Below are 16,057 nucleotides of genomic sequence, written 5' to 3'. Positions count from 1 at the left end.
CCACCAAACAAGGAGAATGCCACAAAAGCCATCACCCGCAGAGGTAGCGCACGTGATGACGACCAGAACGCGGGAATTAAATAGTAGGCTGTAACCATGAAAAAGATACCCACTCCAACTACAACATCGGTCAGCGCATGGTCGCAACTATGCCGACTTTTGTGGAGCATACTTAGGAAAGTGCGACTTTGGGGAGGTAATGCACGTTGGTCTTTTTGGCTGAGGAGTCTGGTCTTGACTTCTCTATACACACACCATCCTTCCTCCGGACCAAAGATCTCGAGATACATCTTCGGAGGGTAGTCGCGCAATTCGCGTCCAGTGCCAAGCCTCCACTTGTCCGCTATGGCGCTTGCATGTTCGCGAGAGAGTCCGCGAAAGACAGATAGAACTTCAGTCAAGAACTCGCGAATATCGTTCGGAAGAGCGTCAGGTTCTGGGATGATGGGCTGCGAAAGCGCGTAGATGGATGCCTTTTCCTCGCGGTCACCGTGGTTTTCGAATGAATTCGTCGACATGTTTTCGTAAGAGGAGGACATGAGTACTCACTCACTTCAAGGAAAGAGAACATAAGGGCAGTGACTTTAATCAACCACCTGAGCAAAGCCGGATGATCGGCGTTGGTTCTTACGTCAAGGCAGGAACACAGCCCTGGACAAGGCTGACTTCTTGGCAATTTGAAACACGCGCGCAGTATACCTAGGTGGCAGATGGACCTGCCAACCAGAGATATGTATTGAGTCATCCTGTCCGTATGCCCACTACTTCATCTCATTAACAGAACCATATTGAATAGTCTGCCTCGCACTACAAGCTTACACCGGAGACAAGCTAGCTACCTAGGTAGGCATACTCTCAGGCCACCTGGGCAGTCACGTGCATCTCAATAAGCGAGCGGAGCCGGCACGTTGCCCAGCAAAGTCCGCTCGGCACGGCTGATAACTCCCGCTGATGAGCGAAGCTCGATCTGGGCGATCGCATGTTGGGTTGTTCCAGGACAGCATTGCGCAGGAAGGCCACCGATAGCAATGAGGCATGAAGCGATGGCGGTGCAGACGAGGTGAAGATTGTCGAGCGGCATAAGCGCAAGTTCGACCTCGTACGCTGGATTTGAACTTCGCTTTGATGCGACAGCGCTCACTCTTTTTCGGCAGAGTTTTTATTGGGATCTTCTGCGACTTTGACGGTGTGCATGTCGACAAGCTCGGGCAGAGGTTGCGTGTTGGCAATGCGCGCGGTGGAAGACCACTCCTCTGCACGCACACCTCTAAATGCATTCTCTGCTATCTGTTGCATGCGCCATTGGACCTTTCCACATACAGTATTAGCAATCGCATTCCGGAATAGAGAACAGCATCATAGCTCTCGTCTTGCAACTTACACCATCGTCATCCTCAAACAAAGCCCCATGCTGGAAGCGCGAAGGGACGTCATCCACTTGGGGCTGGGTAGTGTCTTCATGCTTGTTGCTCAGGATGATGGGAAGAGCGTTGTAGGAACCGAACTGTCGGTAGGCCCCGCCGACGCTCAAGCACGCACCGTCATTTCCTTTTGCGACAGCGTTCTCGAGAGGACAGCTGTCGCCCTTATAGAAGGCGATTATAAAGTCTTCTTTGGTATCTCCCTGGGCAATGTAGACTGATTGGGCGTTGATACTGTATAGGCTGCCGTCCTGACAACCATCATCTGGCGTCAAGCCGACTACTCCACCAAGACGTTCGCCTCGGCATTGGATGCCGGTATAGAATTGGACATCGTGGCCTAAAGAAGGCACAATGAGGGTAAAGAGGCCGGCGGCGATGGTGTTGTGCATCTTGGTCGCTGTTGTTGCTGAAGAGGTGGTAGATGTTCGGGCGATGTGATCTTGTGCTTGACGTAGAGGGAAGGTCGGTCTTTTATATCTTCTATAACCAGAGAGCGCTCATGCATCTTCACTCGCGGCCTGACTGTGTACCTGCGTCATCCCCGCGCGGCCTCGTTCATCACTCCCCTACCTCACCCCTGCTCGTAACCTGTATTATACCAAGAGAGCGTGTTCCGTCTTCCGAGAAAGAATATCTAGGTACGTTTCCAAGCCATACTGGTCGTCAAGAGATAGGTAGGGAGGAAGAAAGGCCAAGACGGGCGAGCGGCATGGATGGTTGATTCCGCTTCGGCGTCGCCGTGGCTAAGCAATGACGTCGAGGCTGCCTTAGGATTCCGCAAAAGGAAGGGAGGGTAGTTGAGTTTTGCAGATTTCACGAGTTGCAAGATAGTTCGAAATATTGTTTGAACACATAATAATTCATTACTCATATCCTCATCCCCTCCCACATAAACATCATAGGTATCTACAGAGTGTACCTGAAGCCCTCAAGGCCCTCAATGATCTTGCCTCCGTTGTTGGCACGCTTGTTCGCCATCCAGAACTTCAAGTTGAGCAACAACGAGATGATAATGATCATACCCGAGGCAATCATGCAAGCAACGATACCAGGGACGTATGAAGGTGCGTCCTGGGTACGGAAGACAGTTCCACCGATGATACCACCGATACCACCCGCGCCGACGAGTGTAGCGCTGCAGAGAGCGCGCTTCCATTGGCCGCGGATGTTGTTGGCTTGCCATGTTAGGATGCAGGGGACGTTTGCGTTTGCAGCGGCGGTAGCGAGGAAGACACCTAGAGGATGAGATGTTAGCAAGTATTGTGATAAGAGAAGAAGGAAGTAGTATTGAGATATGACTTACCAAAGTATCGGACACCGACGTTAGTGCTGAAGCCAATCATGGGAAGACCGATGAGAGCGAGGACACCGTTGGCGATGACCCATGGGCTGCGGATGTGGTACTTGTCTCCTGCCCAGGCGAAGCCAACCATGACGAAGGCGGCGAAGACGTAAGGGGGTGCGATGAGGCAGTTTGCTGCGGCGGGGCTGAAGCCCATACCGTCCTTTAGGATGATAGGCAGGAAGTAGGCGATGGCGTAGGTGATGGTGGTGGTGAACATGAAGATGAGAGCGAAGCCCCAAACTTTGAGGTCCATGGCGCCGGCGAGGTAGCTCTTGAGGTTAAACTCCTCAGCGATGACGTCGTGGCGGTCTTCTTCAATGCGGGCGACGATGAAGTCGACTTCGTCTTGCTCGAGGAACTTCTTTTGGGTCGCACTAGGCTTGGCTGCTAGCTCGGGGAAGTCAACGATGAAGTACCATCCAACGACACCGATCAGAACGGTGATGACTCCTTGCATTATGAAAATCCATCGCCATCCTGAGAGACCAGGTCCAAAGCTGACGGGTGTGGTGGGCGCCTTCTTGGTAGGTCCGTAGTGGGGTCCAAGCCAGTATGCTGCTTGAACGCCTTTGCCGTTGAGCAGAGAGAAGAGGTAGCCGAGGATACCTGAGAAGGCAGACGACAGCATACCGATGAGGAAGAAGACGGTGTTGCGCTTCTGGAGTTCGAATCGCTTGTACCAGCATGAGAGGAGGTATGCAGAGCCGGGGAAGAATCCAGCCTCGAAGATACCGAGGAGCAGACGGAGTGGGATGAGTGTGTGCCACTCCTTGACGAAACCGAAGCCTATCATGACTGCTCCCCAGATGATGACGATAGATGGCAGGAAGAGTCTCGGACCAAGCTTCCTCAGCACAACGGTAGCTGGTGGCTGGAGTGCGACGTATGTGATGAAGAAGAGTAGTACAATGATGCTGTACCTCTCGCCAGTGAGCTTGAGATCGACACCCATGCCGGCAACCATGGCGACACCTAGGTTGGTTCGGTCCATAAGCGAGACACAGTACATGCAGCCGAGTGTGGGGATGAGACGAAGATCGACCTTGCGGACAATCTTCTTCTGCTCCTCGGGTGTGAACCGACTGATGGCGGCATTGCTGGCGGTTGTGTCGGACTCGATGCGTTCTAGGGTGGCGACGTTGCCCTTCTCTTCAGCGTAAGATGCCATGATAGCTATTGGAGACTCTCGGAGTCCTCTGAGGCCCGTCAAGGGGGTAAGATGTAGACCTTGATGAACGACGAGAAGATCAACAAGGCGTAAGGGAGAAGAGAAAAGAAGATCTGACTTGTGATGGAGAAGGATGAGAGAGAACCAAACCCACAACTGCAGGATACTCGACCTCATATACACATTGGCTTCCCCAGACTACTGATCTCGCCTTCCCCAGATTCTTTGCGGCGTCGGCTCCACCGTACCCCAGACTCTCCAAAACTTAGCAATTTGCATTGGACACTGACAAGCTCTCCAAGCTATCTCGCCTACAACCTATCGAATTGACACTGGCACGGAGCCTCAAGCCCATAGCTCCGGAGACGATTCACCACAGCGGTTAGCAGTACTCATACCAAGGAGCTCCAAGCAGCATAGCATCCGCGATAGTGCTGTCTGGACCCGGCAGTCTGGCGGTCTTGACTCCGGTACAGCGCGCAGGCGCATGTCAAGGCGTTTCCGACAGTCACGCCCAGCCTATACCCCGCGTGAACAGCCATTGTGATGATGGAAATCCGGAGGTGGCTGCGACAAATGGGGTAGGCTGTTGGTGGTTTGGGGCCTGGGCAAGCACTTAGCGGGGTGTCCGCTGTGCGCTACCAGCACGTGGCGTGGGCCCAGACTCTCAAACCAAGGCCTTTTGTTAGACAACTTGCCGACAGCCATTGCCATCCAACATTGGCAGGGCATCTTCCGCTGGCTCATCGACTGATTATCGAGGTGTTGATGTACTACGAGCGGAAGCGTTCCACGATGCCTAGGTACATGTGAAGACGATGCCTTCTGGTCGAGCGGTGAAAGTAAGTGCATGAGGCTGTACTTCGTATAGCTACACATACGCTGCCGCTGTACTTTAATACAACCGTTCGTATAACTGCACCAGTAGGCCTTCAGCTTCGCCACTGTGTTATCGTCGTCTGAACTCATCTGGGTTTTGCGCAAGAAGCGGAACTGTTCATGGTCGTGATCTGATCATGTGTCTCACCGGCCCTTCTTCCGGTTCGTAGCTCTCATGTCTCCACGATTTGACACTTTCAACGGCGGATATTGTAGGATGTTGTTTCAAAGTTTCTTGTACTAGCACAATCTTTGACGGGATTCTCCGTTCGCATGGTATCTTAGATTCGCCAAACGCCAAAGGTATCAGCAGCCATATTGTTGTTTGAATTTTCGTGTGGTTGTCACGGGTCTTGCAAACAGCATCTACTGTTGTTACTCCGGTGTAGGGTGTCGTCTGGTGATGGATTTTTCTTTGGCGGATACTTCGTCTTGCATAGCGTGTCGACATGCGAAAAGGGTATCGATGCAAATGTTTCTCATCCAAGGTGTGGCGGTCATCGTATGGCTCTAGCCTGTCGCTACTGGAAGACCAACCAGTGCGCTTTTTCTAGCTGAGCTGGGCGGGTGCTGCCCAAAGCCGTACCGAGGCAGGACGAGTCTGCTTGTGAAGATGATTATCAGGATGAACAGATGTGAGAAGCGAGATGGAAAAAGAAGATGTCGTCTGTGCAGGTCTATGTAGTTAGTTTACCGAAAGCTGGGGTCAGATCCGAGGGTGCGTTGCGGTTGCCGGCGTCGCTGATCAGTGATCCCCATGTTCGTGCCGAGCCGCACCTGAGTCGTGACGAAATCACGTGACTCCGCGGCTCGAGTCAGCTACCTAGGCACCTGGGTGACAGGCTTGGTGACAGAAGTCGCGACACCAAGCACCCCGCTTCCCGTCTTCGTCTATGCCGGAGTGTGGGAAATCTCGAGAAGCAAATGGAAAGCTTCTTTGTGAGTCTGTATGAAACCGAGTTTTCCTAACCAGTCACGCCTGGACCTTTGCACGACGCTTCATCGGCCTCGGACAATGAGTGAGCCAGATACATGAGGTGTGCTTTTAGTTGCCGCGTAAAGGCTACAATCCCCATTATGGAAGAGAAGCCCCAAGGTGTGTCCTCCCATACGGCACGATAGTTGACGTGGATTGGACGAGGTAGTTAGTGAGGCCAGTGTTCAGCAGTAGGCATCCCATGGCTGACGAGGCTGCCGCACGCACCACGGGATGACTGGGCCTACTCCCGTAGACCTGTATGAGGGTCTCCATTCAGGCCTCAACGGACACTAAACACCTGGAGTATCTGGGGAGCAAGTGACGTCAGCTGGACAAGACCAGGACTGACGCCTGACCAGACAGGTGATCCCCCACGTGTACAGCAAAATTTGGACCAAATGCTGTTGAGCTGAGACATATTCCGACGAGACGTCCTCATTCAAAGCTTCCATTCGTAGATCATGATGGAAAAGCTCGGGATTGTTACTATTGCTTTTCGCTCCCCCGTCGCGTGGTACCTGTAGTTGACAGCGGAGGGTATGAATTTTCGCCCACAATAGCCGCTGGGTGGGTCTTTTGGGCATCCTAGATCCAAATGTCCATGGCGTCAGCGCCAGAAGTGGGTCCGTAGGGCAGCGAGAGCCGCAAGACCAAGTGTTCGGGACCCAATTGGAGACACTTTGGGCAGCGAAGGATTCATTGCTGAGACGAAGTGACATGCCGCATGTGAGTCACACGTCCTAATGGAAACGTAGTCTCTAGAGAGGAATTGCGCGCGCGAACGAACTGAAGCTGGATAGCGCGGTGAAATGAAAGCGTTTGAAATGCCATTGTCGAATTTCGCTCGGGTTCCAACGAGATGGTGGATTTGTAGTGGGCTGAGCTTAGCGAGTTCCCACGCGTTCCTCCACCCAACCAGCGCTAGCCAAACGGCGGAGACGACAATGGTTAGGAAGGCGCGACCACGATTTTGATATAACGAAGAGTGCAACTTGAATGTCTGACAACAAGAAATGAGGTGTTTGCAGGAGTTCATGTAAGATGGGTTGTGGCGTAGATTATCTTGAGATTGTGGGTACATTACCTGCATGATGCTTAAGGCAAGTGATACTGACATCCATCGCATACCCACTGCGCATGGCGGCATCGAACGCCCATCGCGTCTTTACGTCGACGACCAATCGCAAGTTCTCGAGCATCGACTCCCACCATCCTTTCCTGAGAAGAATGATGGCGTTTTACAGTTCCCATGCACATGACTGTGTCACTGTGGCACAAGAGCTGCCGATATCGCATCAATCTGACACGGGCTTCAAGCCAAAGATCTTGATGTCTGCAGGGCGTGTGCGATGTGCCGAAATGATTCAGCCCCGATGCTCTGCCGGTCACACCAAGAGTCTAAACGGACGTCAGTGGAAGACGATTGTATGCGGAGACCCTTTCGAGCGTGTTGTCATGCCGTATCTGTCCGCTACCCCGCCGCAGAACTTGCTGGAGGTCACGAAGAAGGTTGGCTAATCACTCAATGTGTGCAACGAGCGCTTTGCAAGACCTGGCGGTCGGCACAAACTGGTGTCGCGCAGAGTGCTGCATCTGAGCCGAAGCGAATGGTTCTGAGTGGCATTTATCAAGCATCACAGCACATATCTGGCGCAGGCGTGGATGAAGGGTAGCCACAGTTACACGAAACTCAACGTCATGCCTGGTGGTGTGGGAGCATTGGATGAGCGGCCACCCTTCCGTTACGGACCACTGCACTATTTCGTATTACAGGACCGGGACGAGCGAATGGTAAAGCTGTCAAGGATGCACCACATGGTAGCCGGTGGTGGGGTGTTCATGGCGAATGTCTGAAGCTTGATCTAGCAACGACGAAAAGTCAAGACGCTGCACTTTGTCTGCAGACTGTGTACCATTACGCCGGTCTAACACAGCATGAGGGACATGAGGGAGGAGAGCCGTGGCGAATACCTCTGAATACGACAACGGTCGTCGTGCGTGTGACGTTTGGAGTCGCGGTGCCGTGGAAGCCGCAGGTTGCCGGATTGGGCGTATTCGAGGGCGCATCATTTGTTCTGGTTCTGGCCAGAATTGTTGAGGGCATTGCGCTGCTCGATGCGGTGCGTCTGTTCACCGGAAGCTTTGGTGGGGTAGTGTCGATGACTAGGCGAGTAAGCAACGCTTGACGGGCCGCGTGATGAGAGCTGCGTCCGAGGCGATTCGATGGGGTTGTTACACCGATACGCTGTCTTGCTGGCAAGTGCGTTAGTGCCGGGCAGGGCAAGAGCTGGGGGGCTGTGATTTGCGTGGTTCTGAGGACGCAACGCCAGCCATGCTTGACACCGGACAATGAGGACTCGCAGTGGCGAAAGGACACATGTTATGCGTCGCGTCCTGGAGATTAATGAAGGTAACGATGGTGAGAGTGCTCTGTTGTTCCTGCATGGTAAGCGTGATTGACGTGGCCGAGCCAGGAGCAAACGAGTTAGCTGTTAATAAACGACGCAGTGCTGAGGCTCCATGACGTGAACCGTGAGGAAGCGAGGAAGCGCAAGGAAAAAGTTCGATGGAGCTAGGAAATTCTGCCCTGCAACCGTTCACCGTGTGATGCTGCAGAGCATCGAGGGCGTCGTGGTAATACACGATAGACAGTGCCAAGGCGAGGTGTGATCAGCAGCAGCGGCCGCCAATTCCGTCTAGCAGGCGGGCGACAAGCTTTCATGAGGGCTGGATCGAGCGTGGAGCGCGTTGAGATGTGGTTTTGACGAAATGTCGTGACGCGCGAGAGGGCGGTGAGGTGGTGCGTTGAGGTGGATTCGCCCATTCAGCCCTCCAGGCGAACGGCTCGCAGCTACGAGGGCCGGGCAATCCCGGTTTCATGTCGTTCGAACGGAGACGATCCACGACCACTCAAACCGATGGATGTTGCGCATCTGAGGCAGCCAATGGCCAGGCGACAGGCTATTATTACGACCCGGACGACGTGATCAGCATCAGGGTGGCATGGCGGCAGGGTGAAGCAGTGTGGACGCATGGCGAAACTGTCGCAGACTCGGCCTCGGAGGGCAGGCCTTCCCAGCAGACTACTTGGACGTGGTCGCAGTCCCGGTGCAGACAGCAGCATGGCAATGGCAGTGTTGCGGCTGGCAACGAGGGCGTCTGCATGCAGCCACCCAAAGTATGGTGTGGAGGCTGCGTCACCACGACAGCGACCACTTGACGACAGCCAGGAGCTTGAGGGCGGCAGAGCAGCCCCTCGGCCAACCACTAGGTGTTGGAGGTTGACTGGGCAGCGACGGATGCGGTGCGCGCCCAACGATTAGACGCATTGCATGAAAGAGCTAGCCCGCTATAAGGCAGTTTATAGTACCACGCCGTTTTGAATTTTACGGGCGGGGGAAAACTTTCGTGTGTCGAAGCCCGAACAACGCCTGCATGCCTGTCTGCTGCACACCAAGTCGCCCGTCATACTCTGCAGCGCCTCGCATATCCCTCATCCCTCTGCCTTCCTCGTCCCTCCGCTCTGATCTTCTTTCCCCTTCACCCACACCACGCCCCCGCCGCCTTGATGAGACGGTAGCAGCCAGCCCTATGCCCGTGCGAATAATGCGCTTTCGCCGTCTCGCCTGATTGATTGCTTGTCCAGGATCGCCCCGCGACGCTTTATTATCGATAGAGCGCGCTGCTGGAGCCGCTAGATATTTTGCCGACTCCTGTCTTCTCTCTCCCCAAAACAAACGCTGCTACTACTGCTGCTGCCGCTGCCACCATGGCGGAACTGCAGCCTACTGTCGAGGACTGCTACTCGGATGACAGCGAAGGCGGCTCTATCCCCTTCCAGGGCCGCCGGTCGCCCAATGCCGCTAACGTCTCCACCAAGCGCTCGCACCCTTCCGACTTGGATAAACAAATGCCGCCCGCGCAGGAGAGGGCGCCGACCAACATCGACCTTCGCTCCGACTCAGGGTACAGCAGCTACACCACCGCCACCGTCAGCAGCACTAATTCCGCTCAAAGTGCTCCTCCCCAGCGCAGCCCGCCCCAGGTGCCTGCCGCCGCTGCCCCAGCGCCTCCCCAGCCTGAGGCTCCAAAGGCCCGACGACGCCCGACGGACACGACCGAGAAGACTTCCAAGTCCTCTTCGCGACCCAAGCCCTCTCGCACCGCTTCGTCTGCCTCCAAGCCTCCTGCTGTTGTCCAACCTCAGCCACCGGAACGTAAACGCAGGCCGACCGTTACCCAGGAGTCCCGCCCGGAGCGCAGAGATCGTCGTGACAGCAGAGTTGAACCGGATGGTGCCGAGCCTAGACGCACCAAGTACGACCCCAACGCCCCTGCCTCAGCTGTCCGTCGTCGCCCTGACATACTACCATCGCAATCCGCTCGCGACGTGCGTCCCATTCCACAAGACACACGCTCAATGCATTCTGATCCCGCTTCCTACCAGCAGGCTCCGCCCTCCCCTACGCACTATCGCCAGTCCTATCACGCAGGAGCCGCCGTCATCCAGCCAGCCACGACACGTCCTCGTCGCCCGTCGGCCGCTACTCGACCCATGAGCTACAGCGGTGAGCCTGGGGCCCAGTACCACCACTGGGCCCATGGTGCGCCTGGATACCCCCCTCCACACCACGAGCATGGTCCGCCTCTTTCCCAATCTGCTCAATTCCGGCAACCTTACCCCCAGATGGCTCATCCATCCATGCCCTATGGGACGTCGCCTGGCTACCCCCCTCATTACTTGCAGCAGATGCCTCAATCCTACGACGCAATGCAGAGGCCGGGAATGGTGCCACGGCAGTCATTCAATACCGCACGCACAGCACCTCAACCCGCTGTCATCCAAGCTCCCCGCGAACAGCAGCAATACTCAACGAGGCGCAACCAGCCTCAGGGTACATACCCTAATCAACTCCAGATCCAGGATGAAGCCTATACAAGCGATAGTGAATCCGAGACGGGATCGTCTGATGGAGAAGGAGACTATGAGCGGGAGCCTGAGATCGATCCCGAGGACCCACGTGTCCGCCGTGCGCTCATGCCCCCGCCCCCTCAGAAGCTTTCGCGGACCAAGTCCAAGTCAGCGACTAAGCCCAAGACCAGGAAGGCGGAACGGCCTATCTTGTCTCATGCTCACACTACCACAACCGTAGAGCAAGTTCGCAGCCACCGCCATTCGCTGTCGACTCCTCCTGTTGGCGCCGACGACCGCTCCAGCCGTCATCGACCTACCAAAAGCACTAATGAGGCGTCTCGCCGGCAGTCCATCAGCCGACCTCCACCCCCACCGCGCGAAACACAAACCGAATACCCCGCACGGCGTGGTTCGGTCTATGTGGGCGATAGCACTAAGGCTGAACGGCGTCGATCCGCTCACTACGGACACTCTGCCCAAGAAAAAGCATATGCGGAGTACGCTCTTGTGAGGCAGCAGGAGACGCGCCTCGCAGCCGAAGAGCAAGCCAGGCAAGAAGAAAAAGCCGCCAGACGTCAAAGGAAAGCTGAAAAGCTTCTCGAGGATCGCTTCCAGACTGAACAGGCTGCAAAGGCCGAGCAAGAGCGCAAACGCGAGAAGCGCAACTCGAAGGTTTACTACCAGACTCCTGCAGCGTTGTTCGATGACAGCGAGGAGGAGTACCACTCCGATGAACCCGTCGCTCCCTTCGTTCCCGAAGCGCCAGCTCCTCCCCGCCGGCGCCGTCCTACTGATGCGGGCGGCCGCAAAGCCAAAGAAGTTCAGGCGATAGACTACATCAACAACCAACGTGGCACGGATGTTCCGTTGAACGATCACATCCATCGTGCTGCAAAGAGGGCTTCGAGGGTACCTTCAATGCCCTCTCATTCCGGCTCCTCTGGAAGCGATAGGCAAAGCCAGTCTAATCGCACCGCTCTTACGAGCAACGGCAATAATGAGATTCGCCTCCGTGTTGATGCGAACGCCCCACTCAGCCTGCAGTTCAACGGCGACATGGAGGGTCGCACCATGCAACTCATCCCGACCGAGGACGGCATGGCAGAACTTGTCATCAGTGGAAGTCGTGATAATGAGAGCAACTATCACAGCAGTGAAAGAGGCAGCAACGCAGGTGACGGACAGGCACTTGTAACGCGGAGCCAGCTAGAGGAGATGACCAAAGCAAGCATGCGCAGCGACCGTAGAAGGCGCGAAAGCCGAACAGTACGGGATTCTTACGATGATCGAATTGTTGAGGTGCCACGACCTTTGCGTCGCCGCGCCAACACCAGTTCGCATTATTACAACTAAGGATCTCCGAACCTCAGACACTCGCGCGCGAAAGGAAGATGCGTAGCTCGACTTTGACTCTCTTTCCTGCTGGCCACACGTAACTTCCCATCCTCTGCCCTGCGCGGCAGATCTCTTTGTATCTTCCTTTTTTCTTGGGTGGATGATTTCCATATCAAAAGCTTTCTACGAGCGCGGACATGCCTGTTTGGCAGACCTGCTCAACAAAAAAGTTTGGATCGGTTTATTCTTCGCAAGTTCCATTTTGGCACTATTGCCCACTCGCATTTCATGTTTGTATGCTTGCTGCGTTCCCTGCGACAGTGCAGGTCACATTGTTATGGTTTGCTAGACTGGGACGCTCACGCACACCAGCATCCAATGCGTAAGGGCGGCCACTGCCATTGAACTTCTCGTTTGGACCGATCAGATTGTACGGTTATCTTCTTCCTGCCTTTCGTCGCGCCCTTTTTTGAGCGTTCCCCACCTTATTCCCCCCTTCTTCTTACTTCTTCTTTACCCTGCACTATACCTGCTCCTCGCGGAGGCTTTTCGGCACTTTTTTCTCGATTTTGGCGGATGTAATACCCTTATCTCCTTTTCTACTTGTTATGGCTGGATCATGTACGTGGCAGAAATGTTTGGTGGGGTTTCCTTTTTTTCGTTCCGCTATTTCGCAAAAAAAGTAAGCAGAGGTCGATGTGTTGGCAACGGCTACGACGCTTATGATGACGGACGTATGGATCATGAACTACGCAGCGATGGATCTTTCTCTCTCTATTCCTTATTTACATAGCTGAGCTGGGATGGATGGATGGCCTGATGGGATTTATTCAGATCGGATACTGCAGCTAGCCTGCTGGTATCGTGTAGGATATGATCACAATCACATCTCTTCTACCCTCCTCACCGTTACCCTGTACTGGTTCACCGCAAATGTGATGCAGGACGCCAGCACTGACCGAGCTTGCGTGCATGCTTTTGTCTGACTGCATAGGGCGACGACCTAATTCGGTCTACAGCACTTAGTCGTTTCACCCCCACACTACAACTGCGGGAATGACGCTACCCACTGTTCCTTTTTCCCACGATTCCAGACCGTGGCCTCGGTACGGTAAGGAAAATGGAAAGTGCCGGTACTGTACCCATTGGTGTTGGCGTGGGCCTGGTTGCCGAGTGTTTCCGGTGTGGCTGGCCTGTCCGCCTCGCTTGCCTCACTTGTGCTGGGCGAGTGAATGCATGTATGGTAGATTGATGAACACGTGTCGGGGTGGGAAATGAGATACACGTAGACAGCACCGGAATAGACATAGCCAGTTAGTCGAGAGTCAAGGGTCTCATTGCTCTATAGCCTCGATGCGTTGTTGGCGACATCGCTGGGTCCCAGCATTGGCTCTGTCTGTTGTTCCTGGACGGAACGCCGTGGGGAAGGTAGCCTTCGTTCGCTTTCCAAAAGTGCACTGTTCGCATCGTCTACTTCTCCGCTTTGAATCGATGACTCTTCATCCGCGTGCCCCATTGAGGTACCTTCCTCGGGTCCATCAACCCATTCCACACCCTCTGCATCCACGAGTTCAACACCCCACCTAACATCTCCCCGCGCGTCTCTAAACCAACCCAGTCTAGTCAGTCTACCACTCTTAGCAAAGCCTTCGATACCCTGCTCTTCAATCAAACCGATCAGCCCCTCGCTTCCAGCAACCATAGCCAGTACGTCTGCCAAGCACTCGACGCGATGTTGCATGCATGAGCTCGGATATACGATCTGCAAGCTCACAACCAGAACAACCAGGATAACAATAAGTAGGATGAGTATGGTAAGCGAGAGCCACGTTGCTGTCTCATTCATAGCAAGAACTTCAACCCGTTTCGTAAACGTCCCATTCACAGGCTGTGACGAGGCTCGCTGGTAGGCTGCTCTCTCAGGCCCTGAAGATGACCAGCGCCCGCTGAGACTCGACGACCCGCTATTGACAAAGTGTTTGAAGAAGATTTGTAAAGTCTTCTCGGAATGTCGCAATAGCGTTGTTGCATTTAGCAGGGATTCGGTGTCTTTGTTGGCAAGGTTCCAGTTTGCGTAGGACATGAAGTCGACGTTGAGGCCACGATCCCGGTCGCGAATGTTGAAGCGTTCGCTTGCTGTTTCTTCGATGCTGCGGTTGTAGGATAGCCAGGAATGTGCCATGTGAGGTGTGATGATGTGTGGGGCGGTGAGGAGCTGCGTCATGAATAGATGGCCGTAACTAGTAGCGGTGGTGGTTAGCAGTTGATTCGTGATGAACACGCTCGAGGTAGCCACTCAATTAAATGGATGTCTTACCTGACATTTCCTCTTCCTGTGTAGGATGTTGGACTAGGGTACAAGATATCCCAGGCGTAATCCCATGCGTCCAGAGCAGGCTGTGGGTCCGCCACCAAGCTGTAGTCCAAAACGTTCCCAGAACTCCTAGCTACAGTAACACTGGCGGATGTATTTTCGATGACCATGATACAGTCCATTATAGCCATCTTGGGCTCTTCCGTGAAGTAGAGAAGCTCTTCATCTGCAGAGCCGTACGGTGCGCTAATTTGTTGTACGTTCGGGTTCGCAGCTGGATTAGCTCCAGATATCTTCGCAGTCACACCTGGCCCCACGATCCACTTTATGGTAAAGTTACGGTACCAAGAGCCTTGAACGATAACATCTTCTGGTCCATCCTCGCTGAGGGGATCAGACGGCGCATTGGCACTCGTGCAGTTGCCATTAGTAAGTTGTTCATAAGTGCATTCTTGTATGAAGAAATTGGGATCCACACGTTCAATCATTGAGCTGTTGCTGCTCCAATACGCAACGACAGCTTGCTGACCAGGATCCGTGCCATTCGCACAGCATGATAACCGTCTCCGGGCCGAGAACACAGAGGTATTGTACGATTCGCCGTCGAATAGAGTAGTTGGTAATGCAAATCCTTGTAGCGCTTCATTGGTACGATCGGGAAAAACGTCTGCGGCTTGGTCAAGCCAGCCGGAGTCTGGTACGGCAATCGGAGAGCACTGTAATCGACTTCGGATAGCGGACGTGATGAAAGACGCGTTTGCGGGTGACGCTATAGAATCGGAGCTTGTATATCTCGCAGAACCGGAACGCGATTTCGAGGATACTGTGACGTTTGGCAGCTCTTGCATATCAAGTGGGGTAAACGTCCATTCGTCCTTAGTCCACGCCAGTTGCGGTGCTTCTAGAAGGATCTCGTCCAACGCATGGTTCAGCCACTGAATATTGGATGAGTCTAACATATGCTCGTCTAAGTCGAAATTGCGCGTCCGTTCGCCTGGGTTGGAAAAGTCGATAGGCTCTTGTAGAAGCTCAAAAGGTGCTGTCACCCAAAGTGTATCAATATGTGATGGGTCCCAAGTGTCCCGACTAATCAATGCGGTCTGTCTTTCGAAGATGGCTGCCATGGAGATAATGACTACACGATTAGCTACACGACTCAACGGAGCGAGAAAATGCTTACGGATTTGTGATAAGGTTGTACCAGTAGTTATCAGACAAAGCATCCAATGTTTCCGCGACACTGATTTTGCCGCGGCCCATATCCAGTATGAAGACTGGTAAGTCAACGATGCTCCTCGTATTGGGACTACGGGTTTCCGCGACAACGAGAGATATGGCTGCAGAATCCGCATAGGTTTATCGATACCATCCCAACTCAATCCAATACAAACGGCGATTAGCGTTGCAATGACAGAGTGAGGAGAGAACGACGTGTCGAATAAACCCAAATCGACCTGGTAGGTAAAAGCAGTCTGGGAAAGCTTGTCTTCTCGTGCATATCTGCGAAGAACGAACATGATTGTTGCGATAGCGATCAGAGTAGCCAGTAGTGTAAGAAGCCATCGTTTAAGGAGCATTGAAGGCCTCCAGTCATCTTGAGAGCCATCTTTTGATCTGGGATGGCTTACTGAAAGCTCGCTTGTCTTGCCGAGTACATTCGGCTTTCTACCTTCAATCGACTCCCCTGTCGTTTCCTTC

General features: G+C 53.9%; 4 protein-coding genes across 4 annotated transcripts; 1 reads left to right on the top strand and 3 right to left on the bottom strand.

The window, feature by feature from the left end:
* Positions 1–1,137: 1,137 nt before the first annotated feature.
* J4E84_009376 (uncharacterized protein) lies at positions 1,138–1,813 on the bottom strand (the record flags this gene model as incomplete). The annotated part of the gene is made up of 2 exons (XM_049391939.1): positions 1,138–1,308; positions 1,382–1,813. 2 exons carry the CDS (start codon positions 1,811–1,813, stop codon positions 1,138–1,140), a joined length of 603 nt encoding a protein of 200 aa, XP_049240340.1.
* Positions 1,814–2,330: 517 nt separating this feature from the next.
* On the bottom strand, positions 2,331–3,937 carry J4E84_009375 (uncharacterized protein; the record flags this gene model as incomplete). The annotated part of the gene is made up of 2 exons (XM_049391938.1): positions 2,331–2,659; positions 2,728–3,937. The coding sequence occupies 2 exons, from the start codon at positions 3,935–3,937 to the stop codon at positions 2,331–2,333; spliced, it is 1,539 nt and encodes a 512-aa protein (XP_049240339.1).
* A 5,627-nt stretch (positions 3,938–9,564) lies between these two features.
* On the top strand, positions 9,565–12,063 carry J4E84_009374 (uncharacterized protein; the record flags this gene model as incomplete). The annotated part of the gene is made up of 1 exon (XM_049391937.1): positions 9,565–12,063. One exon carries the CDS (start codon positions 9,565–9,567, stop codon positions 12,061–12,063), a length of 2,499 nt encoding a protein of 832 aa, XP_049240338.1.
* A 1,324-nt stretch (positions 12,064–13,387) lies between these two features.
* Positions 13,388–15,483, bottom strand: J4E84_009373 (uncharacterized protein; the record flags this gene model as incomplete). Its single annotated transcript, XM_049391936.1, has 2 exons — positions 13,388–14,285; positions 14,363–15,483. The coding sequence occupies 2 exons, from the start codon at positions 15,481–15,483 to the stop codon at positions 13,388–13,390; spliced, it is 2,019 nt and encodes a 672-aa protein (XP_049240337.1).
* Positions 15,484–16,057: the final 574 nt, after the last annotated feature.

The sequence above is a fragment of the Alternaria hordeiaustralica genome (assembly GCF_023758085.1).
Source record: "Alternaria hordeiaustralica strain BMP 2776 chromosome Unknown scaffold_28, whole genome shotgun sequence".
In the NCBI taxonomy this organism is placed as follows: Eukaryota; Fungi; Ascomycota; class Dothideomycetes; order Pleosporales; family Pleosporaceae; genus Alternaria; species Alternaria hordeiaustralica.
This window is presented reverse-complemented; position numbering and strand designations above follow the sequence as displayed.